Source organism: Miscanthus floridulus, chromosome 5 (genome assembly GCF_019320115.1).
Source record: "Miscanthus floridulus cultivar M001 chromosome 5, ASM1932011v1, whole genome shotgun sequence".
Taxonomy (NCBI): Eukaryota; Viridiplantae; Streptophyta; class Magnoliopsida; order Poales; family Poaceae; genus Miscanthus; species Miscanthus floridulus.
Window position 1 is genome coordinate 73872667 of NC_089584.1, and position 20104 is coordinate 73892770.

At 41.7% G+C, this 20104-nt stretch overlaps 1 protein-coding gene across 1 annotated transcript in view; it reads right to left on the reverse strand.

Moving 5' to 3' along the window:
* Nucleotides 1-15443, reverse strand: part of LOC136454775 (uncharacterized) — a 34754-nt gene extending 19311 nt beyond the window's left edge. Inside the window, exon 1 of the mRNA XM_066455068.1 lies at nucleotides 14934-15443. Within this exon, the coding sequence (XP_066311165.1) occupies nucleotides 14934-15443 (510 nt within the window). The remainder of the gene's footprint in view (nucleotides 1-14933) is intronic.
* Between the last annotated feature and the right edge of the window lie 4661 nt (nucleotides 15444-20104).

Genomic DNA, 20104 nt, shown 5'->3' on the forward strand with positions numbered 1-20104 from the left:
AACCATCATGCAAGGTCTAATGACCTGGCTCAAATGCGTCAACTCAATTTAGAGGTGAGCTCATTCTTAAGTGATCCTTTTCATACTTTTGAGAATAGACTACTACCTAATGATGTTATCTTGCTTAGGAACATTGGAGAGGGTCATGAGGGAACATTGGAGAGGATCATGAGGGACTTAGAGGAAGAGGTTGTAACAGAATCGCTCAATTTATACAAGATCAAGTATGGCTGTCCTCGTTTAGCACGTTGACACGCACATACTTTCACTTATATAAACCCAGTAGTCCGCCGAGTGTCACGAAGGACCTCAGTAAATCAACATCACAACCAAGATCGTATGATTAAGAAAATAGACATCACATACGCAAAGTTGCAACGGAAATAATATTACAAAGGGGTTCACAAATAATAGTACGAGTTTGGGTTTCAAAACCGATTAGTGAAAATAACATAGCTTTCAAATGATTACATTAATATAAGTTCCAAATACATTGCTAGCATAAGTGACATCATCTGATAAAAGCATATAGATGAGAAGTAACTATAGAATCACCGAGCCCACCGATGGTTAGCCACCATCTTCAACAGGCCGAGAACTTCACCTGCAACATGATGGGATAAACCCTGAGTACTCGAATATACTCATCTAGACTTATCCGTCATAAACCAGAAATAAAGTGACACCAAGGATTATGCAAGGCTTTATCAGTGGATCTTGCTGGACAACCTCTTTGCATAAAAGCTTGAGTAATCATTAGCATTATTAACCTGTACTAGCAGTGACTTTTAGCCATTTCCTACCATCTATATTAGCACCTATACTAATCAATCACTTGATTAAGTTGCAAACAATAATAACCATATTAGGTATTTCATGGCTCATTATCATTATCATCATCATCATTTAACCATATCTTTAAATTTAGTGAATCCACATTGCCGCTGCTCAGTCAAGTTCTCACTATCCGGGAGAGACGGTGATTCGAATCGATTCCTATCCAGCTAGAGGGGTATTCCTAACACAAACCCTGCTTCCCCCGTCAAGGTCGCAAACAAGTCACCTTTGGTACAATTCAGGAGTCGCGGGTACAATCAGTGCCGCAAAACTATAGAACCACTCTGCCATGAGTGCTTGGTGACTTAACCCGCCCTTGGGCTTATGCCAATGGTTCTCCACACATCCTTACTACCATCTAGATTGCAACCAACTGCTCGTGCTCCTAGCCTAAATCAAGCTACTAGGCTTCGTGGTCGGAATGACTTATCCGGCCAGCTAAGTGTTAAGTTGTGTTCAACATGACATGAGGACGTACAGCGTATCGGTCCTTAAACGACACAGATGGGAATAGATTCACACCCAAGACCTCCATGCCTTGTTGCTACACTACTGTCATCCCGTCTGGTCTCTTTTCATTATTAACACATGGTTCTTTTCCATGATAGCAAATATAGCCAACCATGACCAGAGCTCATCCTACATCTCGTAGGTGACAAAAAATCACCCGACTTCTACTGGTCTAAGCATAGCTAAGCATCATTTGATCCTACACTTAATTAGGATTCATAGGATTTTATCTGGACAAGGTAAGGATATAATGCAACAATTGGTTCCAACTAATTCCTATACTTAATGCATCATCAACAATAAAAGATACTCAAGATATTTGTAAAAACATGGGAGACTTAGAATGCTCCGGGGCTTTCCTGGGATCCAACACTAGGTTAGTGTTTGTTAGACGACACTTGCTCAGTGAGCATCTCCCATCCTAGCACTTGTCTAGTCCTTCCATCTTCAGGATAGGTCCACCATACACCGTCTTCGGGTTCGGCTCCAACATCACATCCTTCATGTGGTTCATCTAGCATACCTAGATGAGATGCAAGATGCAAGTGCATGAATAAAAGAATGGCAATACGAGATGCATCACATAATCTATTATAGAAAGATAGTGAGCATATCAAGCATGGTACACCAGATAATCTAAGTTAAGCTATTCCATTGAAAACATCTATCACAATTTAAGATCTTAGGTAACTTAATTTAACACCATGAAAGGCATGAGTTACACTTAGCAACACATAAGGCAATGCAAGGTGAAAGCAATCAACTTATAAAGCACAACACAGAATTTGGACAGCAGCACAGATAACACTTGTTTCACCCATAACTAGAGATCCAAACATCCAAAGAAGGTGATCCTAGACTTTATGGAAAGATAATGAACTTTCCTACAACATTGTTATTATCACCAAAAGCTTATTCCAAAGCTAACTAGGTCAAACAAGCCAATGTTTTAGATCTATACAGAACTAGGACAGAAAAGTAGTACTAGTTTCAAAATGGCATAACTGGAGTTACAGACATCAAACAAGCATGAACCTTAGCTTTATAGAAATCTTATTAAATTATCTAAAACATGTTTATTATCATCACAAGATGATTCCACCATTAACAAGGTCAATCAAGCACAATTGAGCACCTCTGTTCAGACTTGGATAGATTCTGCCATGCAACTTCACAAGCTTACAACTAGAGTTGTACTAATCCAAAAGATATGCAACAAGACAATATGAAAATCTTATGAAATTTTCTACAATTCATGTTTAATCATCCCAGCATGATTCCCAAGTTAAAAGAGTCAAACAGTCACATTTATCAAATCTGGTCCAGAAATTCCAGAGAACTATAATTTCTGAAGACCAACTTAGAACAGTCATAACTCATAAAATATTTGGCCAAATGCCATGAAAATTTAACACAAGATGTTTACATGAGTTATCTACAACTTTTGTATTATCATCTTAAGATGATTCTACAGATAACAAGGCCAATTAATCCAATAAATGCATCTCTGTCTAAAACATGGACAGAAACTAACATGTCACTTTAAACAGCTATAAATGGAGTTATACATGTCCAATAAATGTGGTTCTAGACTTTTTAGAAATATTAGAAAATGCTAAACAACTTTGTTGTAAACACCTAAAGCTAATTCTACTATTAAGAAGGCCCCACAATAAGAACAAGGAAACCATTTCTGGGTTTGGGTAGAAACAGCCACAACGATTTAAGCAAGTATAACTCAAGATCTACTTAACCAAAAATCATGATATTTAGGTTTTTGAAAAGCTTAATAAAAGTACTACAACTCATGTATTATCATAATGTCATGATTCATAACTTAACTAAACCAATTAATTCAAACATGCAGGACTATTCAGAATAGGAGCAAAGCAATACAAGTAATTTGTTATTTTTATAGATCTTAAACTATCAAGCCTAAAATATTGATATTTTGACCAGACATCAAGAATAACCTTAGTAGCACTCCACAAAAATTTCACAATTATTTTAGCACAACAACTGCAGTTATGAAAAAGACAAGACACAACTAGTATAAAAAACCTAACTGCATAAATCTATTTTTACAGCAAAATATTTAAACTAAAGCATGCCATATTATAGATCTACTGCATATATAACTTCACAAGGATTCCAAAAAGTCCTCATTTGCTATTTTTGGATTTTTCTACAATTTACTACGAATTTTCAAAGATGATCATCCAAATCTGCCAAAATCAAAAGAAAAGGAATGTAAATCTTGCATAGGGGTCCCTGTAGAAAACATAAATTAAAATCCAGCAAAGAGGTCCTCAAGAGCACTATTCAAACAAGTCACAGCTTTGCACTTAGACCCTTCCCTTTCTCTTTATTGCTGCGCAAGGTCCTTCATCTTCCTTCTCTCGACGGTAGAGCAGGGGAGGGCGGCAGGGATGGCTCGGGTTGGCTGGCCTTGGCCAGCAGCGGCCGAGAGCATGGGGAATGTCCATCTTGCCCGAGGGTGGCACCAGCTGGGCAAGGGACGGGCCCAGGTGGCTCGGCCATGTGCATGCATGGAGCATGGTGGTGCAGCTCCGGCGGCGGCGGCGCTACGGCAGCGAAGAAGGGCCGGGGAGGGACTCAAGAGGCCAAGGAGAGGGCAGCGGAGCCGGTGGTGCATGCGGATGGACACGAGGAAGCTTGGGGTAGTGGAGACATGGCGTGGAGAGCTCGGCCAGCCAGCCATGGCGGATGCGGCCGTGCTCAGCACGCACGTGCAACCGTCGGAGAGCGGGGAAAGGGATGTGGAGGGAGAGGCGAGTGAGAGACTGACCGCATCGGCCTGCTGCATCCGAAAGAGGAGAAATGTGAGCGCACGGAGGCATGGGCATGCATCGGCAATTGTGGGGCACGAGCTCTGCATGGCTGCCATGTGCTCCCCCTTTGGGGCATTCTACCGAGCGGCTGTTAGGTGCCGGAGTGGGCCGGTTGGATCACATTATTAGGCTTGCTCTAGTCCAAACTGAGTCATGGGCCCTTAAGCAAGTTTGTTGTCCACATGATGACCTACGAATTTCATTAACGGGCCATGGCCATTTGAGCAATGGATTAGAAGTAAATTAAGCCTTAACTTGATGGTGTCAGCGTATTGACAGTGATGAGTAAGAATTCAAATTGAGGGTAAAAACGAGGTCAAACTGGTGACATCTTTTTACATGCTCTTTTCCATGAACTTAGCTCTAACTTTTATTTTGGGGTCAAGTCAAGTTGCTTAACAAAATTTGGAGAATGCGGAATGCCAATGTCAACGACGAGTTGACGATGAATTCTAGACTTAGAAAAATTCTAAGTACCGAAAACAGCTGCCGATTCAATGTCTGAGCCTCGATTCGCCTTAGTTCTAAGTTGATCTGGCTCTTGGTCCAGAAACAAAGTTTGTTCTACGCTACTCAAACTTCAACTTTTATTTAAGGTGCAACTCCATGCAAGCACTGTAAGTAATTGGTCAACATAGGTCAAAGTAGCATCACGGCAAAGCTTAAATCCGAGTTTTAGACCAATTGAGGTATTTTCTTGTCCTCCGCTCAACACAAACCCTTCACAACTTTTGTTGTAGAGTTCAATTAGAGTCATTTGGGTAAGTTTTCAAGGTTTGATTGACGATCTAGAATTCCATTCACTTTATAAAATAATTCAGGCAAGGACATAACTTGTCATTTCATGTGACTTCTTGATTCCAAACTTCACAAAACTTTTCCATGGATCAATATAGATGGATATTGATGCAAGACACATGAAACAAGTATATCCAGCATTACTCAAGCATACTTTTTAGAAAGGACAGCATGTAAGCAATGGTGCATGGTCCAAGTTTAAGTGGTGGCTCATTTTCATATGTTTGACCTAACATCTCCATCACCACTTAACATGCCATGGTTGAGTTTAAACCCATTGCTTAACTGGTGATAAACACTTGGGGTATTACAGTGGAGGCATTGATGACCAACAAGGACGTTCAACAAAAACCGGAGGCCCAGTCCAACATGATTTCGAGTCTGCCTCGGCCTCCAGGACCAGTCTGCCTTAAACTGGTCACCCAGGACGCATCCGGACTCCATTTTTGATGATCCATATATGGTTAGAAAGCTAATTTGATAAGGAAGTCAATCCAAGTGGTCTCACGTCAAAAGCCCTTTAGAATAAAAGGGAATCGTCAAAACAAGTCAGCGTCTAGAATCTGCCAGGGTGCTGTGACACCGTCTTTTGGTCCGTTGGACCATGTATCGTGTTTGGGCCCATTAGGGGGCGTGTCCAGGGGTCTTGCATGACCCTAGAGTCTTCATAAACAGCCGCCACTCCTCCCTTAGGGTTTGGGTTTTGCTTAGATTAATCTGTCAAGAACAGTTTCACCATTCATCGGTTTGTGAGACTACAACTTCGTGAGATTAATCATTCATCTACAATTTGGTTGTTTTCTTTCTTGTTCTTGCTTGTGTTCCTCGTTACACAGGCAGGGATTAGCCTTCTTGGCGAGGTCAACCGGATTTGTGTCTCGATTGATAACCAGAGTTGTGGTGCTAAGATTGTAGGGTTCGATCTTTCGATCTAAAGCCAAATCGGTGTGTCATTCTCCGCCACAACGATAGTTACCACTACCTGACGGAAGATCGGGATCCCCGTTTTCATTACTTTGGCTCCAGCATTCCAGGAATGCCATTGGGGAAGAAGAAGATGGAAGAATGTAGATAGAATATTGTGTATTTTTTATTTCAAATTTTTTTGATATGTAATTTGGAAATGTACTGTGCTGAATTTTAATGTAATCCCCTTCCCTTCGCAAAAAAAAACAATCAACCGGTGAGGTGACCTTATACCTTTTTCCCTTCGATTTTGATTTACCATCATCTCATTGGTTGCATACACATTTTGTTCACCAATTGGAAAACTCACAATTTTTCCTCTGAACAAAAGTGTAACCTGGTGTATAATTTGGGTCATTGGGTGAGACGAAAGGGATTCAATTATACATCAATCAACACAGGGCCATCACTATAATACTCCATGAATTATCATATCAAAGATGCTACAGTTTATACCACTATACAATCTTCTATGCTTGACATACATTTTTTCTAAAATTAGAGAATATATTGTCGGCACACTTTGTGCTGAAGTAGTAGCTTCAGAAGCTCAAGGTTCCTTGGATGTGTATCAAACGTCTAGGTGTATGTAAGCCAAAAAAGAAGACTACGAGAAAAAACGGCATGTCTGGTAGCAGATATATTAGTATATGCACTAAATTAAATAAATGTAAGCGCTTTCATATATATGCCTCCTCGTAGGTCTTAAAATAGTTCCATTTTAACTAACTCTCTACATTGCACATCAGTGTTTCAAAAAGAAAGATTTAGTCAGGACGTGAAATGCAATTAGTAAATGCTTATGGCCTTCTTTGTCTACAATACAGGATTATTTAAATAAAAATAAAGGAAAATACTAGTGCCCGGATATCTGGATATAAAGAATTGCTCTGGACGCTTTCGCTCTACCCGACCCACCTCGGCGCTCCTTCCCTTTTAGATCTAGAGGCTTCCGCTGCGCTCCATGCCTTTTAGATCCAGAGGATTTCGCTCTACCCGTCCCACCTCAGCATTCATCCCCTTCTATCTCCGTCCTCTCTCCTGTGATTCAACAGTAAACCACAGTAATGGTTGTTGCACTTCCTATAGCGCTGGTAGACGCCGCACCTTGACATACGTGAGGGAGAGATGGAAAGAGAAACAAATGGATCAGATGTTAATCATTGCTTGCAACATTAAAGAACGAAGGTTTGCAACATTTTGAAACATGTAACGTAAAAAAACATATTGCAATATCTTAAATCGACAGCTGCAACATCAAAAACACATGTTGCAACATCTTAAATAGATTGTTGCAACATTCAAAAAAACATGTTGCGACATCTCAAATCGACTACTGCAATATCCAAAAAACATGTTGCAACATCTTAAATCGACAGCTACAAACATAAAAAAAACATGTTTTTTGTGACGAATCCAAAAAAACATGTTGCAATACCTTAAATCGACTATTGCAACATCAAGAAAACATGTTGTAACATTTCAAATCGATTGTTGTAATATCTCAAATCGACTGTTGCAACACCGCAAAAACCAATTTTATGCTGAGTGCCATAAAACATGTAACATCCAAGATTGACTGTCGCAACATATAACATACTACAACATAACCCACCGTAGAGTGCAGATCCGATTGCGCTTGCCTATGAAGGAGCCCGACCATCATGGAGGAGCTTGTCGCCAGCGAGGCCACACCTCCAGCGTGTAGTTCGTCGTCGAGAGACACCCGACCATGGAGGATTTCATAGCCGAGAAACACCTCACCATAGAGATGTCCACTTAGATCCACTTTTCCACCATGGAGGCAAGGTAGGAAGGCGAGCGGGTGCAGCGGCAAGGGAAGAATAGGACGAGCACGTGGCAGTGAGGGAGTAAGGCGGTCAGCGGCTTTAGGGAGATGAGCAGCCGCATCGGGGTGACGAGCAGCCGAGTTATCGTCAGGGAGACGAGAAACCGTGTGAGGGAGACGGCAGCGGCGTGGGAGGACGAGAAACAACGTGAGGGAAACGAGCAGCGACGTGGGAGAGAAAGGTGAAGATTGTTGGGCCATTGGCAGGCTGTATAGATTCTGGTCCAATAAATCTAGCTATCTTTCGGTGATGTTTGATTCCTAACAATTGCTAGGAATTATGGACTAAAAATCCTAAATGCAGTGTCAGCAACCGGTGTCTATTCTTAGTTTTGTTGGATCAGTATCTAAATCATTGTCCTTGTTCACATAGTAAATGTGGAGGAATTTATGCAGAACCCACAGGCCTTTTGTGCAAGTTCTGATAGGCATGGAGCCTACCATGTTATTATGTCTTATGTGTGAACTAAAATCAGGCCACATATAACAACTGTGTGAGATGCCACGACCGTTTTCAACACAATTTGTAGCTCAATGCAACTCCTAGCATTCTCCAGCCTGTTCGCTTATTGGTTTTAGCAAAAACTTATCAGCCATGATACAGTGTTTTCCTCTCATAATAAACCAGCACCAGCCGGGCTTATCAGTCCAGAAACCCACCAGCGAACATACTCCTTACCTCCTCTTATTAATCAATGACTATACGTTTTTTAATCTTGGCCAAAGATTTAGGTAGATACATTGTCAGATACCATATCTACTGACCATGACGCACATTTAGGTGGATACATTATCTAGAGAGAACTCTAAGTCGCTATGGTTAGCACCAAATTCTATACAGGCCTAAATCTGGTGTAGGCGTGATGAAGCCACGCCCATATTTCTAGTACAGTTCTAAGGCTTCGTTTAGAAGCATTGTGTTAGAGTGGATTGAAATATAAATTAGTTTAATTACACTTCAATTCACTTTAGGCCTTGTTTAGATGCGTATGTATTCATCTCAATCCACATATGCTAAAGTGGATTGGAGTGGAATTGAACTAAATTCCATTACATTACACTCCAACATATGTGGATTGAGATGGATACACATATATTCAAACAAGATTTTAACACATACGAAATGAGATAAATACGTACGCACCCAAACAACACATTCTCATGGATTCCGATGACTTACGCTTGCGTAACATTGAGCAAGATTTTTATCTTTTTATTGGAAAGATCATTGTGCTAAGAACAAATTGACTTGCCGCTGTCACCGGCTCCCTTTTTCCCGCCAAATCTAGGACCAGCCGCTTCCTTTCTTTTAAGGACGCTGAGCTGGAGCCTATTAAATGAATTGCTCGCGGTAATCACGTGCTAGCTCCATGGTTTCGTGCTTGGAGGAGGCGTGTGTCAGCCCTCATCCAGGAAGGATCGATCCACCAAAATACACCGCCATCCACTACGTAGAAAATGATTTTTAGCAACGGTTTGAATTTTTTGTAGGGGCGGCTGGTGATGGAGCCACCCCTACAGTGGCGTGCTAGGGTGCCCAGACACCAGCCGCCCCTACAAACGGAACAGCAGGGGCGGCTGGTGTTACGAGCCGCCCCTAAAAATGAGGTCTGATTTATAGGGGCGGCTCAATTACCAGCCGCCCCTAGAAATGGTATTTGTAGGGGTGGCTGGTGATTGAGCCGCCCCTACAAATGGCCCCGTATTTATAGCACCGATTTGTAGGGGCGGCTCAATCACCAGCCGCCCCTATAAATGCCCCCCATATAAAATAAATGCAGCTCCTTCTTCCTCCTCGGGTCACTCACTCTAACCCGTGAAAAAAAGGTGGGGAGGCCTTGGGCACCTCCTAAAAATTGCTCTACTAAGGGGGGAAGATTTTGGTCTCAAATCCTTTGGTGGAGAGGTTGTAGAAGGTAAGAAAATGCTATTCCAAACTTTTTTTTGAAGTTTTAATGGTTGGTTAGTGAGTAATTAGAGTTTTGTTTTTCTCTCTCTTCTATGGTGCTTGAGCTATTTATGAGCAAATTAGACCCAACTTTTAAATGTACTAGGGTAAATTAGGAAGGGAAACAAGATCATATCCTTATTTGGTCCATGTTTTTGATTTTAGTGAACCATTAATTAGTTTTATGGATGTTTCATGTGCATGTGATCTAGATCTAGGGTTTAGTTTTTTTATTAATTTCGTTTTTGTAAATTTATGTTTGATAAAATTAGACTAGGGTTTGTATGAAAGATATTGGGTAAAGTATAATTATTGCTAATTGTTGTCTTTGAAATTGTTTATTGTAATCAATAAATATGTATTTTAATTATTTATGGATAAATGGGCCATTAATTAATTTTTCTCTACCATGGTGTGTTTGTATGCTTCATGTAATTATATTAGATTTATATTCATATATATCTGAGGTATATACAATTATTCTCGAATAATTATTACTTTGATTCATTTTTATATATATCTGAATAAGTAGTCCTTTAATGTTTGTTTTGTTGTTGTTGTAAAAGATGGAGTACAGGAACTCTTGGATGTATGGTTCGTTAAGGTTTAAGGCAAGTTTCCGTGAAGAGGTAGATAAATTTATTGAAGCCGCAACGAAGCATGCAACGACATTGAAAGAGAATAAGGATACAATTATTTGCCCCTATAAAGATTGCAAGAACCGTATGGCATGGACAGATGTGACTATCATCAGATCACATTTGATTATGCGAGGATTTGTTGAGGACTACACAGTGTGGATTCATCAATGGTGAAATGGTTATTGTTAACGACGAGGATGAGGAGGAATACGACGACGAAACCATAGAATCCATGTCCCAATATTCAGCAGAGCTTGATGCATGAATGGATTTTGAGTTTGGCAATGAACAAGGTGGTGATGCTGGTGGTTGGGATGGTAACGACGAATGTGGTGCCAATAATGATGGTGGAGCACGTGTCGGAGTTGAAGATGATTTAGATAACATGATTCGAACCCGTGGACCAGAGATTTTACTAAATAGCCCGAAAGGTCTATAAAATTTGGAAAGAGTGACAAAAACATCGAAGGAGACTGTGTATGGTGTTGAAAAGGGTTGTCCGACACATTGGACATTACTACGTTTTGTGCTTGAGCTGCTCATCCTGAAGGCTAAGTACGGCTAGTCAGACTGTAGTTTCAATGATCTATTGCATCTCCTGTCATGGGTGCTGCCACAACCAAACTTAGTTCCCACCAATACATACCAAGCGAAGAAGGTCATAAGTCCATTGACAATGGGGGTTGAAAAAATACATGCATGCCCCAACCACTATATACTTTTTCGTGGCGAAACATTCAAGTCATTGGATAAATGTCCACGGTGTGGGGCCAGCCGGTACAAGAACAATGACCTTTACGGTGGGGACGAACCATCCATGGGGAAAAAGAGGAATAAGAAGGGTACAAAAAAGGTGGTACAAGAATCTCAGCCCCCAGAGGACACTCCATTAGGCAACGATGCAAAGCAGAGAAGAATTCCTGCCCTGATAATGTGGTACCTGCCAGTGACCGACCGCTTGAGACGTATGTTCCTAAACCCTAAAGAAGCCAGCACTCATGACATGGTGGGATGATGAGCGCAAGGTGGATGATGATAAGATTGCACACCCGGCTGATTGTAGTCAGTGGCAAAGGTTTGATGAGAAGCACAAAGAATTCAGCGATGACCCAAGGAATGTACGGTTTGGCCTAAGCACCGATGGAATGAATCCCTTCAATGAGAGGATGAGCAACCACAGCACATGGCCAGTGATCTTGACCATGTACAACATTCCAACATGGTTGTGTCAGAAGAGAAAGTACCTTCTCCTCACTATTCTTATTTCTGGCCCTAAACAACCAGGCATTGATATAGACGTGTTCCTCGAAGCCCTTGATGCAAGAAATGGAGAGGCTATAGGAGGCATGGAGAGCAGATGTATGATGCGTTCCGAAAGGAGGACTTCATATGTAGAGCAATAATATTTGTTACTACCAATGATTACCCCACGCTATTTGCTTTGTCTAGGACAGATCAAAGGGAAGACAGGGATGCTTGGTTTGCTTGGATGGTACTACATGGGTGTACCTGGATGCATCCAAGAAGATAGTTTACCTAAGGAACCGACGCTTCTTAAAGACAAGTCACAAGTACCGTAGCAAATTGTTCTTTAGATTTTATGACAACGCCTCGGAGATTGAACCCCCTCCGGAGAGACGTCATAACGGAGAACATGTGTACAGAATGGTGAAAAACATACGCGTCATCTATGGAAAGAAGAATCTGGATGGGACCAACAGAGATAGAAGCACACCTCCTGTCGAAGGCGTACCTTTCAAGAAACAATCGATCTTCTTTCAGTATCTGCCTTATTGGCCTAGACTTGGAGGTCCCCCATGCCATTGATGCTATGCACGTGCAGAAGAATGTCTTTGAGAGTCTCATTGCTACCTTGATGGACACAGGCAAGTCAAAGGATGGTCTGAAAGCACTGAAAGGACATGGTGTAGCTAAACGTGATGCCACAGCTTCACCCGGTACCTGAGGCTAATGGAAAATACACTCTGCCCGTGGCGTGCTTCAACCTAACACCAGATGAGAAGAGAGCTATATGCACTTTCCTGAGGGGGATCAAAGTCCCGACTGGGTTTTCAGCAAATGTGAAGAAGCTAGTGTCGATGAAGGACTTGTCAATAACACACTGCAAGGCTCATGATTGCCATGTGATGCTGATAGTGTTTCTACCTATTGCAATCAGGGCTATAAAGCCAGAGTTCTTGAAAATGGCCATCACCCGCATGTGCTAGTTCTTTTCGAAGATCTCACAGAAGACGATTGGCAAGCAAGAGCTGAGTGACCTACATGAATTTGTGGTGGAGACATAAAACCAACTAGAGATGTGTTTACCTCCTGCTTTTTTTTATATAATGCCACATCTCATGATTCACATGGTTCATCAGATACAGGCATTCGGCCCTTGCTACTTGCATGAAATGTGGTCATATGAGCGGTTCATGTTCGGTTTTAAGTCGATACGTGCATAATCGAGCATACCCTAGAGGGCTCCATGATAGAGGGTTACAGTACTGAAGAAGTCGTCGAGTGCTGTCAAGAGTACCTAAAAGTATAGAAAGGGATTGGTAAACCCGATTCTCGTCACAAGGGTAGGCTAGGCTGGGAAGGGCACCAGTGGTAGAAAAGTGTTCATCGACCATGATTACAAAGAGGTGAGTCGGGCGCATTACAGTGTCTTGCAGAGTACACAACTGATGCAACCGTATATTGATGAACACTTGGCTATCATTATGGCGGAGAGAAATGGCCGTTCGGATGATTGGGTCATGAAACAGCACAAGCAACGACTAACTACATGGTTGAAGGACCAAAACATACCGCCTGAAGAAACCATAGACTCTATTACCATTAGTAGGTTGGCGGAGGGGCCATCGAGACAAGTGACATCTTGGAATGCTTATGACATCAATGGGTACACGTACTATACCCACGCAAAGGATAGTAAATATGTGAACCAAAACAGTGGCGTTCGAATAGAGGCTCTCGATGGATTAGGGCTGAAAGATCCAATACTTTGGACATCATTGAAGAGATATGAGAACTTGACTATGGAAGGGATATAACGGTGGCCCTGTTTCGATGCCGCTTGGATCAAACAACACCAACTGAACGAGATCGGATTGAGAGTCCTGGACCTCGAGAATCTAGGCTACCAAGATGACCCTTGGGTGCTCGCTTCACTGTGTTGCACATGTTTTCTATATATCTGACCCACAAAGTAACCTCCCCCCGAAGAAGAAGACAAAGCACGTGGTTGCCTCTGGGAAACAACACATTATTGGAGTCGATAGGCGTGGATGATGTTGAAGCTTACAATAAGTACGATGAGATGCCGCTATTCATAGACTTTCCTAAGAAGATCAGTGTTATGGAAAAGAACCTCCCAAAGACATAATGCCATGGGAACGAAAAGGTGTCAAAGGGAAAGTCAGTTACAGCGGGCTAGCTAGTTGTTGAACGTGGAGTGTTTGTGTAAGTGTGTGTTTGTAAGACTTCATTTATGCATGCGTATGAGACTATATATTTATGTACGTGTGTAAGACTACATATTTTTGTATATGTATGAGACTACATTTTATGCATGTGTGTGAGACTACCCTTTGCAATATCCAGATGACTCTATTTGAACATCCACTTTATTACTACAAAATTTCATTTATCAAAGTTTGAGCACTTCAAATTTTCAAATTTAAAAAAATGACAAGTTCAAACGAGATTTTCAACCACTAAATATTTTTGAGCTGAAAAAGTGATGAATACCAAAGTTGTATAACTCATCAAGATCTATAACTTTTATTTTGATCATTTCTTTATCTGACAAAGTGATAGTAAACATTGTTCACAAATCAACATGTTTCTCGTATAGTTCATGAAACTATGAGTCATATGAATTTATGAACAATGTTTACTAATACTTTGTCACATGAAAAAGTGACCAAAATAAAAGTTGTAGATATTGATGAGTTCTACAACTTTGGTATTCATGAGTTTTTCATGTGAAATCATTTACTCTTTCAAAATATTGTTTCAAGTTGAAATTATTTGAATTTTCAAAATTTGAATCGTTCAAACAAAGTCACATGACAAGATGACCAAAATAAAAGTTGTACATGTTGATGAGTTATACAACTTTTATGTTTATAACATTTTCATTTTATTTCATTTACCGTCATAAAATTGTATTCGAAGTTTTAAAATTCAAATTTTTAATTTTTGTTTTTTTTTGTTTTCTATATTGTTTTGACTACAATTGTTTATATATATATATTTCTTCATATATAGAATAATAAAAAATATTACATTTGTGTATATACACAATTTTTTATATTACTTTGTGTTTTTATGATATAAAAAATATAGAATTTATAATTTTAAAAAAATATTTGTAGGGGCAGTTGGATCAGGAATCGCCCCTAAAAATTCATTTGTAGGGGCGGCTAGATTAGGAACCGCCCCTACAAATGTATTTGTAGGGGCGGCTGGATCAGAAACCGCCCCTACAAATGGTACCTAGTATAAATAGGAGGGAAGCGCACGGGAGTCATCGTCTGGGCGCTGTCTTCTTCCTCCGACGCCGTCAGGCTGCCTAGGGTTTCCGCCGCTCCCGTGCCCACCGACACCCGCACCCGGTCCCTGGCGCCCGCCCCCGCGCGCCGACCCCCGGCGTCCCGTGCCCGGCCCCCGGCGCCCTCCCCCGCGTGCCGACCCCCGGCGTCCCGCGCCCGGCCCCCGGCACCCTCTCCCGCGCACCGACCCTCGACGTCCTGCGCCCGGCCCCCGGCGCCCGCCCCCGCACGCCGACACCCGCACCCGGTCCCTGGCTCCCACCCCCGCGCACCGCGCCGACCCCCAGCGTCCCGCGCCCGGCCCCTAGCATCCTCCCCCGCGTGCCGACCCCCGGCGACCCGCGCCTGGCCCCCGGCGCCCGCCCCCGCACGCCGACGACCCGCGCCCAGCCCTCGGCTCAGGTTTGTTCCGTCCATTAACCTTCTTCTTGTCTTCAGTTCTATTTCACTGTTTGATGGCCATTGCTTGTTCTCGCCCATATGTTTGCGAGCACGGATGGCTTGTGGTGGTCAATACGAAACATGTATGTAATATTACAAATAAGAAAAATATCCGTTAATGTCTCAACAATGCTTAATTCGATTTCACAGACCATGAGAAAAACTATTGCTTACCACTACGTTAATTGGAGTAAATGTGTCCTGTCCTTTAGCCAAAGCCCATGGAAGACCAGCAGACTACAAATATATCATATAATAAGTATAAGTAAATACAAGGTAGATAGAAGTTTTACGTCAAGTCATTGTGCTTACTTCTAAGATTATACAAAGAGTTCTGTTGAGAAAGGGTGTGTTTTCAAAGTTTAGGGACCTAAAATGTGTTTTCAAAGTTTATGGACTTAAATGGCATTCCTTGACAAGTTTAGGGGCCGCTCATACATTAAACTCTTATGGAAATATGAAACATATACGTACTGGATCATTGAGGTCTTGCTGCATTTTTTCTAATAGACATGATATGTCATATTAGAAAACAAATGACTTATAAAACTATGAGACTGATTTGCTCCTAAATATGTTTTAGGAATCACCAGGATAACATTTGCCGGTTAAGAAAAAAATACTCTAACAAAAAAGAAAGCACACTAGTTACTATATGTAGTAATACCTACCTTAGCAGCAACTTGAATTTCTTTTGCTGTCATGTCCAAAGCAAGTGCATAACCTGGAAATTGTTGTTTCAATGTTAGTAAAGCATGCATGCCACAGTTGACATACAGAACTGTTATAGTATACTACTCCATTTGTTTTGAAATACTAAATATCATAGTCATCAGTTTGTGGTTAGACCTGGGCTGTGTCAAGTCATCAGTTTGTGGTTAGACCTGGGCTGTGTCACTCATCGTTACTCAAGTTGCCTTCACTTGCTGTCATGTGTTACATCTAAGTGCTACATCCATTTAAAGAGTGCTCTATATTGCTCTTGTATAATTTTGTCCACTATAGGTTACAAATACCATGTGACCCAATAATATGACTGTAATGTATTGTCCGGACATAGTCAGGTATCTGTCCAATGCAATGCTATGGTTGATACAGTTGCATGTCCAGTAGAAAGATGTCATTCATTGTTCTTTATAATTTGGCTACTTGTTGGTAAATTTACCGCTGCCTTCGCACTATGGCCAAGTTAGAATTTCCCCTAAAGGCCTGAAGTTTTCACTTGACTGTCCTAGGTGATCGCAACCCTTCATTTGCTTTCGTGCCTTTTTTGTGGCTGGTGTATGCATTTTGCATGGGCGTCTTCACCTTTCCAGGAGTTGAGGTGCATGATCCCAACAATATGGCGAGATCCACTTTAGTCCCTCTAACTCTTTTTTGCCTTTTGAACTAGAAGGGTCATGCTTTAGTTAAAAGGCTTTGCATGTGTGGATGTTCTAGTTCTGGGCATATATGGATTCTTTTTCATCTCTTGCTAATTTTACTATAGTTCAGCTTGTAGTGATCGTTCTTTCTTTTTTGAATATGTACTCATCATCTTTAGTCTACTGTTTGCTATTAGTGATATTTGTTACAATACAAGAGCATATATAATGCAGATGCAAAAAAACATATATTTCAGATAGCATAGGTGAAGTTTTTAGTCCAAATGAGTCATTTGCTTCTCACTTGTCTAAACTGAGCCTTAAGCTATCGAAGATGGCACAATAGGGCATAGCAGATCATGTGTCTTTGCTTCTCTGGTACCTAGGTCGATGTGAGTATTAGACAGCATAGATGCATTCCATTAGTAAATTTTATCTAGCTAAGCCTATGACCTGGATAGTGGCTGTCCAGTACTATTAAATTTTATCTAGCTGCTGTCAGTACTATTAAATTTCTAAAAACTAGATAGTGGTCATTTCAGCTAAGTGTCAGTGCTCATTTCAGTTAAGTTTCAGTGCTCATTTTAGTTAATTTTCAGTGCTCATTTCAGTTCAGTTTTAGTGCTCATTTCAGTTCAGTTTTAGTGCTCATTTCAGTTTCAATTTCAGTGCTATTTTCTGAATATGAACTACTTGATGCTGTGATCTACCTAATGTTGTGATCTACCTGGTACCTGAATGCTGCTGGCTGGCTATAATCGGGCTTGCTGGCTACTGGCTGTTGGCTCCTACTACTACTCTACTTATTAGGCAGTATCGGGCTTGCTGGCTACTGGCTAGCTAGGCTGCTGGCTAGGTACCAGTGGCTACTGGCTGCTGGTTGGTCTCCTACAACTCCTATTACTACTACTTGCTACTCCTACTACTACTCTACTACTATACTCTCCTCTACTCCACTCTACTCCTCTCCTCTCCTAAGTAGCTTTTGCTACTTCTACTACTACTCTACTACTTCCCTAATACTACTATTTACTACTTCTACTTCTGTCTTCTATCAACTACTAGGCTGCTGGCTGCTGGCTGGTCTCCTACAACTCCTATTACTACTACTTGCTACTCCTACTACTACTCTACTACTATACTCTCCTCTACTCCACTCTACTTCCTCTCCTCTCCTAAGCTAGCTTTTGCTACTTCTACTACTACTCTACTACTTCCCTAATACTACTGTTTACTACTTCTACTTCTGTCTTCTATCAACTACTTGTACTTCTATCAACTAATTCTACTACTTCCCTACTACTACTGTCTACTACTTCTGATTGTCCAATCTGCCTATTAGGTTCAGAAGATATTAAGCATATGATGTTCATGTGTGATCGAGCAAAGTCAGTATGGCAGCTGTTGCTTTTTTGGGAAGCAGCACCTGCTTTTTTTTGCCAAATCTCCCCTCTCCTCTATTTTTGCCGCCTTTCCTATCCTCTATGTTTGGGAAGCAGCAGCTGCTTTTTTTACACCTTTTTCCTCTCTATGTTTGTTAAGCAGCTGTTGCTTTTTTTGCCAAATCTCTCCTCTCCTCTCCTCTCCTTTGTTTTGCCGATGATGAAATTGTCCAAGTCCTATACATTATATGGAATATGAGATGATGATCAAGAACTTGTGAGGAACTTGGCATCATTAGCAGCCGCCCCTACATTACCTTCTCCTCTCTTCTCTGTTATGATGCCTTGATGCTCAAAGTTCAAGATCAAATGATGATTGACATGTTTCTGAGGCCTCTACCACTGCTACTTCTTGTTTTTTATATTGTTGTTTTATAGGACTACTTTAATTTATAGACCTTTTTGATTTCTTATACCTTCTCGCGTACCTAAAGCACACTTTCTTGCATCTTTTAGAACAAAGCGTGAAATAATGTCGTGGACAACAGATAGTGCAGCTCGATGCCCCGAGCATGATGAGCAGCCAATCCTTGAGGAGCAAGCACTAGAGGACCAGCTTACTCAGGAACAGTTCGATAATGAGGTAGAAAAGGATCTAGAAGTGATGCTTACTCAGGAGGAGTGTGACGAGGAGGAAGGCCCTGAAGGAGAGGCTGCTGAAGGCGAAGAAGAAGAGGATGATGAGTCAGAAGAGGGATATGAAAGTCCCGAGGATCCTTTCCCACCTGAAGCAAGAAGGAGGCCAACGGAGGAAGATTTGGACAAGGATTTTGACCCAAACGAGGAGGTAGGGAAGAAGCCTTAGCATGTAAATTTTGCTAAAGCTTTGGCTGTGTTACCTCTGCTAACACTTTGACCTGTCCTATATACAGGTCCCTCCTGAAACTCAGAAAAGACGACATCGACGTCTGTGACATCTCACTGGACAAGACGGAGTAGAGGAAAGGAGAGTAGAGGCAACAACCACAGAGACAGATCATGATGGCTCTGCTCAACAAACTCAAGATACAACCATGACTACCAAGCCTAAGAGGAAACAAGGGGATAGAAAAGAAATCTATATCCAGATAAGGATTGCTATGTGATAACAGAGGTTGGGCCAGTAGGGGAGATCCTTGAGCCGAAGGAATTAAGAGGACGATTCCGTAATGCGATCGGGGCCCTAGTAAGAGATAAATTGAACCCAGCAATCCATAACTGGAAAGAGGTACCAGAGAACATAAAGAATGCACTATGGGATAGGCATCTGAAGGTCAATTTTAGATTTCCGGAGGGTAAGTATGAATTGGTAAAAAAATGCTATCAGGATGATGGGAGAGTCATTTCGACGTTGGAGGTCGGAGCTCAACACGAAGTATATCCAAAACGGGTTAACTCCCTTCAATGAGTTTGGCAAAATAACTCCTAGTCAATGGGAGGAGCTCGTGGCTCAGAAGACTTCAGCGGAGGCATTGGAGCTCAGTGCCCGTAACACCGAGCTGGCGAAGAGGAACAAACACTACCATCATCTAGGCCCCGGTGGCTACTATGCCAAGGAAGAGCAATTTAGGAAGATGGATGAAGAGGCCACAGCTGCTGGGAATATCGATGTGACGAACTTGAAGGCACGCTCAAGGAACTGGATATATGCGAGGAGTATAGAACCATCTGGCAGTAATCTTAAGTTTGATAAGCCAGAGACCCAAGAGACGGTATCAAGGATACTGAAATATGCTGAAGACAAAGAGACGGGCTCATTCAATCCTTCCAGAGAGAGGGACGAGCTTAGCCTTGGCTTGGGAAACAAGGAGCACACAGGCCGCACCAAAGGGTTAGGGAAAAGGATGACCTGGAAGCAAGGATTCGAAGAGGACAGGCACATGTACAAGAAACATGGCCAAGACCGGGAGACTAG